The sequence below is a fragment of the Thermobia domestica genome, chromosome 1 (assembly GCF_964235325.1).
Source record: "Thermobia domestica chromosome 1, izTheDome1.hap1.1, whole genome shotgun sequence".
Taxonomy (NCBI): domain Eukaryota; kingdom Metazoa; phylum Arthropoda; class Insecta; order Zygentoma; family Lepismatidae; genus Thermobia; species Thermobia domestica.
The window spans coordinates 60,063,852-60,078,568 of record NC_137454.1 but is presented as its reverse complement, the minus strand read 5'-3'; the positions used below and the strand labels follow the sequence as shown (position 1 = coordinate 60,078,568).

The window sequence follows — 14,717 nt, the reverse complement described above, 5'->3', positions numbered from 1 at the left end:
GAGGTCAGTAAATCTGAGGGAGGGAAGAAAGAAAAAAAAAAAAAACAAAAAAAAAATCTGTTGAAAGTAACTACTCAAAAAGTACAAAGTATTATTTATTGTTGTTAAAACAGAGATCGCACAATTAGACATTTTTTAAAATTCCTTTCTGTATTCCAAAACATTGGTAGTTCAGTTGAGACGATTTTGCTTGTGTTTTCGTTGTATAATGCTTGTTCTCTGGGTAGCTTGCAGGAAGAGACGATCAGATTTTTATTGTAGTGTTAAAAAGAAAGAAAAGTAATATGACAAGTTTCTTTATTTCTTTCCTTTTTTCCGTTACGCTGGTTGCTGGCTAAGAGGCGAATGTAGTTGTATCTACGTAGTAAATCCACATCAGAACTGCTTTCATGATTTGCTGCTTAGAGGAATGGGACAGTGTATTTCCTACAATATACAATTTTATCTGCGTCTATCGTTGTAGGTGGAAAAGAGAGAGAGAGAGAGAGAAAATAAATAATGTGCCGTAACGTTTTGTAGGTATTTTCAGTAGTTTGAAATTAAATCAGTGTATGGAATGACAAATTAATACACTTACTATTTATATTATATAGTATGTTATATTGTAGAAATATTTGTTTTTACATTCCATTATTTATAAAATATAAATTAATACTTAAGTTCTTACCACATTAGAAGTGCTTATATTACAATTTGTAATAGATTTTCTTCTAAATACTGGCTATTCGCCACGGGAAAAATCTCTGATGTTGTGTATCTTATATTTCCGAGTTGTCGATTTTGCTGGTACGGGGAGGCAGTGTTATTTTACCACAGGACATCGTGCGATGAAGGGCTATTTTCAAAGCAGATTCAGATTTATCATAATATGAACAATTGATAAGAATTTTTTTTTTTAAATAATAGCCATGACAAATAATATCGCATTTAACAAAACATAACAAAAGATCAAGAAACTAGCAAGACTACCGAGATTGACACAAGCACTGAAATGTTGAACTAACAACTTACTCCGGTAATAAACAGTTACTAAATTCCTATATGACATGGTCCTCTCGAAACCTTTCTAACAGCCTCTCTTCATGCTTGTCATTGTTGGAAATCAATAGCATGAAATTTATTATACCGAATTATTTATTTTTCAACAACAATTTGTTTCAGTTACTATGCTCATTTACTTCAGTTATGCATAGTTTCTAAATTACACTAATAGAAAACATTGTACAAAAAAAGTGATGTAAATCACGATCGCGGTTCCTGAGTGGTGATTTTCTGGTATACATTTTTGGAGATCAATGTGTCCTGTAAATTCATTGCATCATACTGGCAACCTTTAATACCTCATCCCTCCTATACAGAAATATCAAGGATAAACCGTTTTTTATCCCCAGATTCTGAAAATAGATTTAACCTTATTTCCATTCTTTACTCCGTCTCCCCTCTACACAGATATTTCTCATTTCGAACGGCTATACATTTATTTTCTGTAAGTTACCCACCTCTCTTAAGTTGGCCACTTGTCAATGGTGTCCAGACAGGTTTCATTGTAGCATAGTACTTCAAATTTAAGGTTCTTTCACAGAAAATACGTCTGACAAAACAAAATTTGAGCGATCAATGCATTCAAAGAGAACTTAATTTTGTCAGATGATAACGTTAACTAGAGAGTTCATTTTTATGTGTTTCTTGGATTTTACTTTTAAGATGATGTGTACGATGATGGACAGCAATATGTGGAAGGTGTTGTTGTGAGGGTGTATCTCGTTCAACCGAAATCTTTCCAGGAGTGCCATATTGCGTTCCAACCAACGTCGTCTGTGCCTGTCACCACGAGCAAATCTCTCTCCTCGCTTTCTCATGACTCCTTAGGTAAGTTTAGCAATACGGTAATTTTTAAGGAAGAATTGTACTTTTTTTTTTTTTTTTTTTTTTTAATTCAAGTGTCGTATATTCCTTTTACCAGTATATTACGGTAAATTTGTTCCTCTAGTCAGTGTACATGCCATTCGTACACGTGATTGCGGATTCGAATCTAGATGACATGATATCGCTTGCAATAACTAATATTAGCACAGTAAGAATTACAATTAAAATATCCCAGTTGTAAAGACATTGCACTTTAGTTTTTGATTGTTAAGTGTTACTTTTTCATTATCTGATAACGAAAAACTTTTTCGATATCAATCTTATTTTAAGTAATTGAAACTTACACTAACTCGCGTAAGCTTGAAACAAACATCTGAAATTTATGGCGTTGTATATTCAAGAAATTCGTATTCTGTGTTGCTTAATTTTACATGTCTAAAAAATTTGTGAATTTCACGTGTCGTTGACAGAATAAACAACGGAAATGAAAGTAATATGAATGAGGGAATGAAGGTAATATGAATTCTGGTTAAATTTTTAGAAAATATTAGAAAGTTTAGAAGTAATAACAAAATTTAAATTTTGTTCTATTGTATTTTATTTATTTTTTCTCCCTGGATATCAGTTTTCAGAGAGGGATTTTCGGACCTTTCAACAAGCCTAGCGGGTGGCTCTGTGTCAGACTTGGAGAATTCCATTTCTGATTTACCAGCTAACCATCTTCCAGATCAACCTCCAGCTAATCGAAGTGCTCAACAGCAGCAGCAGTCCTCACAGTTAAATTTAATGACACCTGATGCGTTTAGTTCACCAGCCAAAAAAGACAGCCCAGTTGAAAGGAGTCCTCAGAGTTTGTCTCAGGTAGGATACAGAATTGATATGTAGGATTTTAAAATCTATCACAGAGAATAGAACACTTGATCAGTAAAAGGCAAGGTGCAGGTATCGAAAAGAATAGATATTATATGGCACTAGTATAAGAGATTATCAAGTAACTGACCTCAGTGGCGACTTCATTGCCCTCTCTCCTTTTCCCCTGTTTGTAGAACCACCAGTGATTTTTCATTTTGATGTTTTTTTTAAGTTCTGTTGTGGCGCACAAATATTACCCGGAAGATAGTAACGAATTTGCCTTTGAATAATCACATATCCAATATATGCCTTACATACAGAGTTATTGAACTTATTTTAAATACTTTAGTCAGCACAAAGAATTCAAGAAAAAAAAAAGTTTTCCAACACTGCTCAACCTGTTTTTTCAATTTGAATTTTTCAATCGATTCTGTTAAAACCATTCGGTTACGTCCCTATTAATATACATACTAACTAACAGTGTAATTTGAAATTGATACAGAAAAAGTAAGTAATAATGGAAAGTTAAATAGTTTCATTTCTCGTATATTTATAATATTTATGAACTTGCAAAATAAGGATACAGTAATATGTTCATATGTTGAAATTCAAGTATGCATTCGATTTCTGTTGTTTCTAAAGCAAATGAGTAATTCATTAGACCATTCATTTTCAGCACTAAGACTTAGGTCTAATGTTTAACATAGAATCTGAATCACGTATGTTTCTAGCGAAATCGAACCCTGGAATTGGATGCTGTAGACGCATTTGCTAACTATATCCATGAGGAAGCAGAAAACATACATGAAGTTCCGCAAATCCAGCGCAAAAACCGAATTTACTGAATCCTCTGATTGTTCTCGGCTACTCATAATTTGACAATTGGTTGTTCTCTAGTTATTTGTATTTTATGATTATTGATTGAAATTAGAAGTGTAATATATATTTGTCTGTTCCATGCTTGGTTTTACAGTAACATTGCAATTCGTTCCTTAAATATTTGAGAAAGTAAGTTATGGCAAACCAGACATAATGTTTCGAAAATCTACTTTTGAGTTCTCGTCCTTGAAATAATGTGTGCTCGTCCTGGTTTTTTTTTTTTTTTTTTTTTTACTTACTTACTTACTTACTTACTTACTTACTTACTGTGAAAAGTAGAATAAATCCCTTCCGTGTTCCGCAAGATCATGGTAAAAGTTTCACTGCATTATATGGAAGGACAGGCGTTTAAATGATTGTTCTGTGAGATAGACCAACTCTAGAAAGAGTCAAAGCCCAAAAAGTAACGTGAACATCGTGACTTACGCTATTTTGCCAAGTCTCTCGTGGACATCAATCAGGTTTGCAAAACTAAATATAAAAATATTTAAAATTTTTGTTCGGTCGTATTTCATTTGTACACAAGAATAAATGTCCAAAATTATTCATATTTTTAAATATTTTTCTTTTTATTAATTCGGACGACACGTGACTTTGTAACTATATAATAGAAACACCTGTGCTAGGTGGTCTGGAAGTTTACGTAATAAGCCCTTAAAGGTATCACATTACGTATGATTATTTGGTCTGCATAGTTTAATTACTTATTATTTTTGAAAGTTTTGTTATTATTATTTTCATTGTTAATATTAAATTTGATTGATAATGATTGCCGAATAAATCGTAACTGAGTGCTGCATTGCATGAAGAATGGTCCACTATTCCTCTGAAGACGATTCATGAGCTTTATATGTGTCAATTTCGCGATGAATATAGCTGCACTTCAAACTAAAGTCGTCCATTGCGGTGTTAATCAAATATTTCCTTTATTCATGGTAGGATATTTGCATTATTTTACTAAATATAATAAAGTTGAAATACAGGTATAACGTCCAAACTGAAATTTTGAGAGATTAATTAAAGAGGAAAGCATACATTCGGGATTACTATTAACTATAGTACGTGCTATAGCCATTTCCAACTCTTTGGCCTGTGACCTCACCATTTATTGTGTCACTCCTCCTTTCCTTTCTCAGTAGACCACAGCAACAGAAAAAAGGTGACGAGAAACCTGGTGGTGATGACTAAGGTACTGGTCACAAAAAAAACATGTATTTTGCAGATAGACCACTCGTGGATCTATAGTTACTCGTACACTGCCAACACTTGTGTACTCCACTCTCTTGCCTCGTCCCATCTTCTTTGCTATACGTATTTCTCTTTGTTCCTTTAGGTAAGTAAGAACGTACTTCGTTATTATACATGGGCTAATTGCGATCTAGTATCTATCTGTGCTATTACTTAAGTGTTCGGAATACAACGGTGCAAATAAATCAGTTGGCATTGATAGGTATAGAATTTCAAACTATAACTCATGTGAATATACTAGAAATTGAATATTTTAAAACGTAATTAGCCATATCTTAATCGTCAGTGGCTTAACAGGGTTACCACAAACCTGGCAAATTAGGGAATTTGATTTTAGTCAGGAAGATCAGGGAAACAGAGTCGCTCTCGATAATGAAGGTAACTTTGAAGTAAGAGTTATTTGGGACTTGGAGATTAATCAACGCAGCAATAGAATAAACCGGTTACAGATGAATTAAATTATATCAAGGTGTTCTGCCATGATTTATGATTAGGTTCTTAAATCTAAAAGCATTTGAGCTACAGCGTCTTGAATAATCCCTTAATATATCAGTGACGTTTCTGATCTTCTGAGCTTAGATACATATGTCTTTTAACCGACTTAAAAAAAATCAATTTTACCCGTTTATGCAAGGTAACCAAAAAAGTTATTGCCTTTCTAGAGCAGTAATAAACAAATAGCAATACAGTGGACAGTACGTACTTTATTTTTCGACCGTCTCCTTTAGCCTAACCGGCATAATCGTGGGACGTAAAACTCAAAAGATTTCGTTTCGTTTCATTTTTTATTTTTCGAAGTAATCTCCATCAGCATATAGCACATTTTGCCAACGTCCCTGCAACTGTACAATACTCTGGTGATAAAACTCGGTGGTCGTGGAAGCCAAGAAGTCCATAAGTTCATTCCACAGATATTTCTCATTTGCGAAGGATCTCCCACGAGGTGGTTGTTGAGGGAATGAAACAGGTGGTAATCTGTTGGCGTATAGTACGTTAAATATGGTGCATGGCACTGTCTCCCAGCCAAGTTGCTGAAGGGTCTCCCGGATCCATTTTGTCACATGTGGCTTAGCATTGTCGTGCAGGAACAACATACCCTTGCGATAAACCACTGCCTGCTCCTGCTGCAATACACGGTGCACCCTGTGCAACTGCTGAGAGTAGAGGTCAACAGTAATGGTCTGACCAGGTGGAAGAAGCTTGTAATGCACCACTTGCCGAGTTATATCATACAGTGTGTGCATAGGTGGTTTTGAGGTGAGAAACAGGGTCACGTGGCGACAACCAATGGCTTGTACGCTTGCGAATATCATAGAGGACCCATTTTTTGTCACCAGTGAGCAAGTGATCAAAGATGGGTGTATTCAAGTGCCGAGTGAGCAAGGACAAACAGACGGTCACTCGTTGTTCCTTGTTGGCTGCCAACAGTGTGTGTTGTGTTAGCGGAAACATGGAACTTTTATGCAAGTTCATCACATGTCAGTCCACTGTCCTCCTCGATGGCTGCTTTCAGGGCCTCGTCATCCAACACATGTGGTTGTCCATTGCGAGATTCTTCCGAAAGGCTGGGGGCTGCGGTAGCTCAGTGGTAGAGCGTTCACCTCTGGTGCTTAGGGTCCCGGGTTCGATCCTAGCTCCCGCCAAGTGAACTTTGTGGTGGACAAACACCGTGTGCGTGGGTTTCCTCGTGGTTCTCCAGTTTTTTCCCACTTTCTTCATTCCACCATTGTATTCATCACTCATCCTCACCGTCTCCTTTAGCCTAGCCGGCATAACCGAGGGAAGTAAAACTCAAAAATTTCATTTCACTTTTCTTCCGAAAGGCTTACATCTCTCAAACGGGACTTCTGGAACCAATGCCTGGCGCGCGTTCGTTCATGGCATTCTTCCCAAATGCCTGGCATTGGGAGCTGATAGACCCACTGTAAAGTCATACAAAAAACACACACGAACAAACTGCTTCAATACCTCCATTTCTCTTCGACATTGGACGAGCTGTGACTGAGGTATGTGTGCAACGTGACTGTATTACTGAAGATCAGACTAACTCCCAATCGCTTGGCAGGCACGTGCGTCATTTCGATTCCTCTTTGTAAGCACATGATTAATCAGAACGTCAGAAATGGCAAGAACTGTTTTGGTTACCATGTATATATGTTGTGCATATATTCAGATAATTGTTCGACACAGGTGCACATTTTATTTAAAAAATAAAAAATATTCTTTTCCGATGATTCCACAGAAGTTGCTTGAATCTAATAAGAGTTTTCGGAGCTAACTCTTGAAACTTCGGAATAGGTAATAGTGTTCATACCATAATTGTCCGTATGATTACACATAATATCGACATAGGAGTTGACTTTTTGTATGAAAAAGTATGCTCTCGCGGTATTCCCATATTTATTTCATTAGGATCTGATGATAGTCGTCGGACCTAGACCATGAAACTTCTCAATGGTTGATAGTGTTAATAACTTAATTAACCGATTTCATTGTAAGCAAGCTCACGCATAACTTCATTACAAATGTATTTATTTTGATTATTCGTTTTCAGTTTTAAAGAGTATATTTTCTTGTAAGTTCCATATAAATTTTATCAGGATCTAATGACAGTCTTTGGTGTTGGACCTCCTCAACAGCTGATAGTCTTAATACCAGGTGTATGTCACATATAAGTCCCTATCGCGTAAATTGATTTAACATATATATATATATATATTTGGCCATGCATATTTCTTCGGCTGTCCCATTTCATAGGAAGTTAGTGCCTTACTTTAGATATCTAACTTAACTAATAGGTTTAAAAAAAAGTTGAAAAATTAAACTTACCGGTATGTTAGGGAAGTAGATAAGCCTTTGTTATTAGGGAATGTCAGTGACAACAGTTTACAAAATCCTGTGGAAACTCTGCGTAAGGAATCTGAGGTTAATCGTCGCAGAAACAAAAGAAGCATCCTATCCTGAAACATTAGACTCTACCTTGTGCTAAACCACTCCGGTCGGGATTGGTAAAACTTATTTCGCCAGTGGCCTTGTTTTTATTATTATTATTATTATTATTTTCTTCCACCCTTCTAGGTTTATCCAACTTTCTCTTACCCAATAATTTTTTCAATTGGAATTTCCTATCATTCTTACCAGGTGACGTATCTCGCCCAATTTATGCGTCTTGATCTAAGAATTCGATATTTTGTGATACGACTTACTTTAGAATTTCTCAATTGTTACCTTTTGACTTGAAAGAATTTCATCAATATTTTGTTTTCGAACTCTGAGGTTATGTTTATCCTGTCGTGTTATTCACTTTTTCTTCTCAAACAATACTACACTTTTATAGGTTTTCCGTTTTAATCTCCTCGATATTAGTCTCGGTATTAAGAAGTTTTTTGTGTTGAGTAGTCTTGCGATCAGTCTATTTTTAATTGGCTTCATTTTTTATTTTTTACGTTTACACATATATTCAATTTGTGTCCACCATTGGTACCTTTTCCGAGTGAACCTCACGCGATGTTGTAAGTGAGAATGCAAGTAAATGAAACTGCTAATGGCAATGTTGGATAGAAAAGAAAGAATATTATCATTATTTAAATACGTTGTGATTTATAGTTCTTAGTCAGATGTATTAATGCTTTAATACATGCATGTGCAGGTTGGAACAAGGGGTTGGGCCAATCATAGAGGACTTACTGGCATCGAGACTTTGAGTATTTAATGAAGAAACCCGCTTATCGTATACTAACATCACAAGGACACAAAAACTGTTATAACAGTAACCAGCATACATTTATTGACTTACTAAAAGAAAGAAGAAGAGAAAAAACAGAAGAACCTGGCTAGTTACCATTTTAATGGAGAAACTTGACCTTTTACGTTCGGTACTAGTCTTTGAGTGTTCGGTTGTACACTGGATGTTCAAACGCGGAGAATATTTTCAAGGTGGGCATCAGTTATCCAGGAAGAAAAATTAGTTCAGTTTAAGAGATTACATAAATAAATTTTCAATAACGGGTCAGGCGGGCCAGATCAAAGGGTTCAATGCGTTGGAACTGACCTGGGGCTGGCTGTTGCACATTGCAGGTTTAATATGAACCTACTTTGATGAATCTTGAAAGTTGTTTTAGATGTATTTATGTTATTGATGAAAGGCATAAAGCTAAACGTACGAATTGGAGTGATACATATATATTGTTAAAACTAGTTTGTGTTTTAAAAAAATCGTGAAGAATACTGTTTAGGTATCGTAAACCTAATTATATGTAAAGAAACAACTTGAGTTGGCCGTTTTCCTTCACGTTAAAATATTCTATCACTTAATAGCATCAGTTATTATTCTTCTGTCATCTCGAATCTTCCTTGACATCATATACTTTTCTCAATTTACTTTCAGCCGGAGTTCTCTTTGTTTTAGCTGTTAAGTGAATATAGATGTACATCATCTCCTACCAAGTTTATTTTCCACATTCATGAGCAATTACTTCTCTGTTGCTACGTTTGATTTTCCTTTTAACTCATCATTAACAAACAGAAACCGAATTTATCCTGTTTCTGTCGGAACTACGTCTTCTAGTTGAGAATGAAACTCAAATTTGAAGACGAGATCGGTTTCAAATAAAGAACAAATTATTTTATTTCATCAGGTTCCTCTTCAACCAGCAGATGTTCAGTCCCTTGCGTCACCACATATATCCAGGATATTAGATACTTCTCTGTCTACGTCTCCGACATTGATGCCAACTCATATTTCTACTCCCGAAGATATTATGGCGATGGCAGCTTCTCAAGGAAAGGTACGAGTATTTCATGAATAGGATAAACAATGGCATGTTGAAACTGTACCTCTGCATTTTGCAGCTTCCGATTAATTTCTCTAGTAATGCTAATTCAGCTGCCGTCAGTGTATCAGTTTTTGATTACAAGCGGAATTATTCGGAAGAAAGAAAGAAAACAAAGAACAGTTAATGTATTGGACAGTGCTGAACTGTTTAATGAGATACATATCACACGTAATATTATTGAAATATTCGTTTTCAAAAACGAACTAGAAGTTTAAATTACGTTTTATCTCAGTACAGTAAATTCGTCAGTCCATTCAGTTTAGAAAAAAAAAAAGTATCGGTGAGCGAATCTATCCATGTGTGTTGATTCTTGACGCCATGACAGATTCGAAATATAAATACCACTTTACTTACAAAAATGAAGTGAAAACCCAATAAGCTACTTGACGAAGATACTCTGGTACATTTTCAATAAAATTAGCATCCATTCTTTTTATTATTTGTTCATGTATCCTGTTAGAAGTTAATGGCGGCGAATCAGACATGGTAGTTAAATGAATGTTGTGTATACCACATAAAAATGAAAGGATAATATGGTGACTCAGTGGCAGTGTGGTTATTTCAGCAACTCAAACCTGTGTTTAACTTGAGAGACAAAATAGTTTTTTTTTTTTTTTTTTTTAATAGAGAACATTTCAGTTTTTTTTTATATATGTATTGCTATTGAATACCGGTTTTTCGCACGGGAAAAGTAAGGTTTGTGGAACATAATTGAAATATACTTTTTTTTTTCTAGTTTCAAAATACTTGTTGTTGCAAGTTCGATGTCGTTGGAGTTAAATAAATTACTTCCGTTTTCCTCCTTCAGTAAAACTCTATCCAATCCTTAGCCAAGGATATATAGGAAATATTTGTACAAAATTTAGAGGTTATTCTTCTAATATTTTCGGTGATTTTACGATCAGTGAGTCAGTATATTTGATTTACAACCACTAACCTTCTTTTTATGTGCCCTGGGAAATATTTTATCTTTGTTAAAATACCATATTTGATTTTAGTTCTATGGTCGTAAGTAAAGCTTGATACATATAGAGAATGTCACCACGTCCTTTACTGTAAGCTGAGCTCAAACAAGAAGATATTTTGTAGAAATTTCAAGTACAGTTAGTTGCAAGTATATGATTGTAATTACTTCCAAAATGTTGCCTAAGTTCGTGCTACATTGTCGTAATCATTTTGCGATATACAAAAAGTTTGCCTTGTTTCATAATAATAATGGAATGTCAAATTCGATAATAGCTGTTTTGCGTATGTTTACTTTTGTGAAACAGTATCTTAGGTTCGCATTTTGATTGTTTAAAGGTTACAAGCAGCCCTCCCTGTAATGATAAACCTTTGGCGACATCGGAAATGCAGGAACCAGTTGAGATGCAGCGAGAAGGCTTTGCCAGTGGAGGAAGCAGTCCAAGTCGAGAGGTTCAAGAAATTCTTTCTCTAAAATCAAGTAAGTTTTTGCTACAATGTGGTTGAAAAGCTATGTTAGAACCTATTTGATTACTAAGTATTCTATACGAGGCTCAGTCGAAAAATTTCACGGAATTTTGTTACTATATTATACCACAATATACGTAAGTACACATGTACTTCATCACCTTCAAAGTAGGCACCTTCGAAACACACACTTGCTCCACCGTTCCTGCTATTGCTAGAAATACCAATGGAAGTCCCCTTTTGGTATAATCCGAAATTCAGCCGCCTTCTCTTCTACAATAGTGAAACGAATACCTGTGCAATTCTCCTTAGAGCATTGTCACCGTAAACTATTCTTAAGGCTATCAAAGTAGGTTTCTGAAGCAGATTTCCTCATTTTGCACATGAACTTCATGTTTACGCATTGCTGTAATTACGATATTAAGCCAATTGGTCACCGTATACTCCTCCATTCAGCTATGTAATCGTACACTACTTGTTGTTATGACCTGTTCACACTTGTAAAATTTATAACTAGGCAAACCTAAGGACAGTACTAACAAGATTCATTGTGATTGCATTACAAATGCCAAAACTACAACATTCTGGGTGCTTTTAGACTGCCCGTCATAACTAGCAATCCTTTTTTTCTGAAAATACACATTGGTTACAGTCATGTAATTTCATATGTATATGTGAACATAAGTTTTAATGTGTAGGGTTCAAGATGCCAACGGTTATGAAAAGCAAATAGTTTTTCATAAACATGAAGTCGCGAAGCAGTTTTTGTTTTCAATAGTCCTGTATAATTTTAGGAAACTTGCAGGCGCAGATTAGGATCCGGGAGAGACAACCATCTCAGGCCGAGAGACATTCACTGTTGTTTTGTTCATAGTAGAGTACACGAGCTGCAATAAGTATTATTTTATTAAGTGTAAATTTGAATTCAAGAATATATCCATAGTCGCAAACTCTCCTTTGAATCCACGACTGAAAGCCTGTTGTAGATACTTTTAGAAGAAAGTGTTGTTTAGTCATCAGCACCTAAAGCGTTCGATTTCAGAGATCGGTGTGATCGCAGATTAAAAATAAAAAATAAATAAAAAATCTTGTGCAATAGAGAGTCTGAACCTTCGTAATTTTGGTGTTCCATGAGGCAAAATTTATATTTGTTATTAACTTTAATTCACTTCGTGAATCACCAATTCTCTATTAGTTTGAAGTACCTTTTCGTACTTCCCTTTTTAAAATATGAATTATATTGGTTTATGCGAGATTCTTTTAGCCTAATTTCCTAAATTATTAATTAGAGTGCTATTGAGATACCATGCTGGTATTTGTCATTTGACACAAATAATAGTATTTAAACTTTTGTCTGGAGAGTTGACCTGAGAAGACTTCTTCACCATTTTTCTAACATGTTACTGCTAGTCATGGAAGTAGGATTCCTCATGAAAATACTACATGAGGGTATTATTGTACCGAAACATATTTCTAGAGATCTTAAGTATGTTATACAAGATGAATTCATTGAAGAATCCTTCGTTTGCTTCATTAGTCTCAGTTGCAGGATAGCAAAATGTTTCGAGTTGCCCAGAATGTTCTTCTGACATGAGAGCTATGTTTCAGTCAGTTTTGTATTTTGTTTACCGTTTTATCGTATTTGTTATCTATGCTTGAAATGATTTCTTAGTAGAATACTTCTAATCTAACTTTTATGCAGCTCTTTGAGTCATGATTTTTTTTTTTTTTGGGGGGGGGGGTATGTAATTTTCAAATGTAAACAAGAAAGTGATCCTAGTCCCGGTTTCCATTCCCGGTGGGAGTTCATGTGGTTCGCATTCCACGTTAATCAGTAGGCCACATCTCATATAGCCTCGCTGCTGAAAAGGATGTTAAACTCAAAATCAGCTCAACTCAAGAAAGTGATCCTGTCGTCCGTATGTATATACAGTGTATAAGGATCATTTGACAATTTCTTTATTGCATTGTGATAATGTGTTAAAAGTGCACCTGTCATGTCAAGGTATAATTTTATATTTTCAGGCTTGAAACGCAGTTATTTCCACGGTGGAAAGACATTGAGGGAAGACATGATAGAAACAGGGTAGGTATACAAATTTGAAAGTATCGTGATTTTTGTGTGATTTGTTGGTGTGGTAGATTTAATTAACTTCAAGATAAAGTAACATAAAATCTTGCTGTAGTGACTTTCAACAATTGCATTTAAAACTACAGATCTATAGGTTCTGAGCAAAAATCAAGCCTCCCCTCAGGACAATAGTCAGGGATACTGTGTTGGACAAGATGTGATTGGTTTGCAAGTTTTCAGTAATTCTCTTGTATTCTTATAAATAACCGTTTTGTCTTCTGTCCTAAAAGTTAGCGTTGTTATATCACTAGAAATATATTGACAACATTCCATTGTTAGAAAATAAAGAGCTCATCTTAGTTGTATTTTCATTACCTTTTGCTTCAAGAAATTATAAACATTAAAGCCTCCTTAATTATCTGATGAAAATGCAAGGCCAGTTTCTTTTCATTCTGTTTTTCGTAGGGGAAATTAAAATTCATTCAGTAAAGATGTATGCACACTTTCTTTTTCTACTTTGAAATTCCATCGAGAGTCGTCTAGAAACAGAAGTTAAAAAGACAGAATGTTATTCTTATTAAATCCACAATTCTATCTAATCTTCACTTCGTTTTACAGTGTAGCCGAATGCAAAACTAAATTTTAGTTCATTTTCTTTTACTGTGTTGTTAAATTGTTTCTTTGCTCATGTATTTAATGCAGTAACAGGGTGTCTATCCGTCACGAATGCCACGAAAAAGTCATGAAAGTCAAGAAAAAGCCACGAAATTTAGCTTTTGGGTCACGATTTTTTTTAAATCTGTACAAGTAGAAGTAGAGATTGGAAAATTTTGCTCTATAAAACGTCACCGCGAGAAATGAGTATGGTCGGCTTTAGATGCTACCAAATCGCAAGGAAAGCACTTCTCTATCGAATACATGAAAATTCGGTCTAATTCGCACCCAAATTCACTCTTGAGATTGTCCTTCAACTGGCATCATTGAGCAAATCGCATCTAACCAGTTTATTCAACAGTGAGAAGACCAATTTTTTTTATCGCTCCAGTAAACAGCCTTTGAAAGTAGAGATAAGATAAAGGTAAGTGTTAAAGAAGGCATTAGTGCCGTATCGCCGGACCACTTTGAAAACTTAGAAAAGAAGCACCAAAATGTACTGCATTCGGTTATATTCTGTTGGATTACAATTAAGTTACGTTACTTTGTTAGGGGCATGTAAACTACAGTGCTAAAACACAAACCAACATGTGTTATGTGGCCACTAAAAACACGAAGGCTATCTAACCGAGTCAGGGCAGGAGCACAGCAGAGAACCGGAGAGAAGCGATGAAGTGCGTCCGAAGGGATCTGGCGCGTCGGCGACGGTGGGTATATGCGTAAACGAGGGTAGTAACAACATGTGGGTTTTGGCGGTCATAAAGATTTCAAATGCACTTGTCATGGTTTCATACTTGCAACGCTTCCCTTGTAAACATACAATACAGCTTCTGTACATGTGCAGAAATACATTCCCGTCCAGTTAGAAGTCACTTACCTTA

General features: G+C 35.3%; 1 protein-coding gene across 5 annotated transcripts in view; it reads left to right on the top strand.

The window, feature by feature from the left end:
- Positions 1-14,717, top strand: part of Ge-1 (Enhancer of mRNA-decapping protein 4 homolog Ge-1) — a 128,957-nt gene that overhangs the window by 53,145 nt on the left and 61,095 nt on the right. For 4 of the 5 annotated variants that reach the window (XM_081757538.1, XM_081757536.1, XM_081757543.1 and 1 more), the window contains exons 10-14: positions 1,705-1,869; positions 2,492-2,727; positions 9,483-9,632; positions 10,983-11,124; positions 13,137-13,197. In XM_081757538.1, coding sequence (XP_081613664.1) covers positions 1,705-1,869; positions 2,492-2,727; positions 9,483-9,632; positions 10,983-11,124; positions 13,137-13,197 — 754 coding nt within the window. The remainder of the gene's footprint in view (positions 1-1,704; positions 1,870-2,491; positions 2,728-9,482; positions 9,633-10,982; positions 11,125-13,136; positions 13,198-14,717) is intronic. The other variant, XM_081757540.1, reaches the window with a different exon arrangement.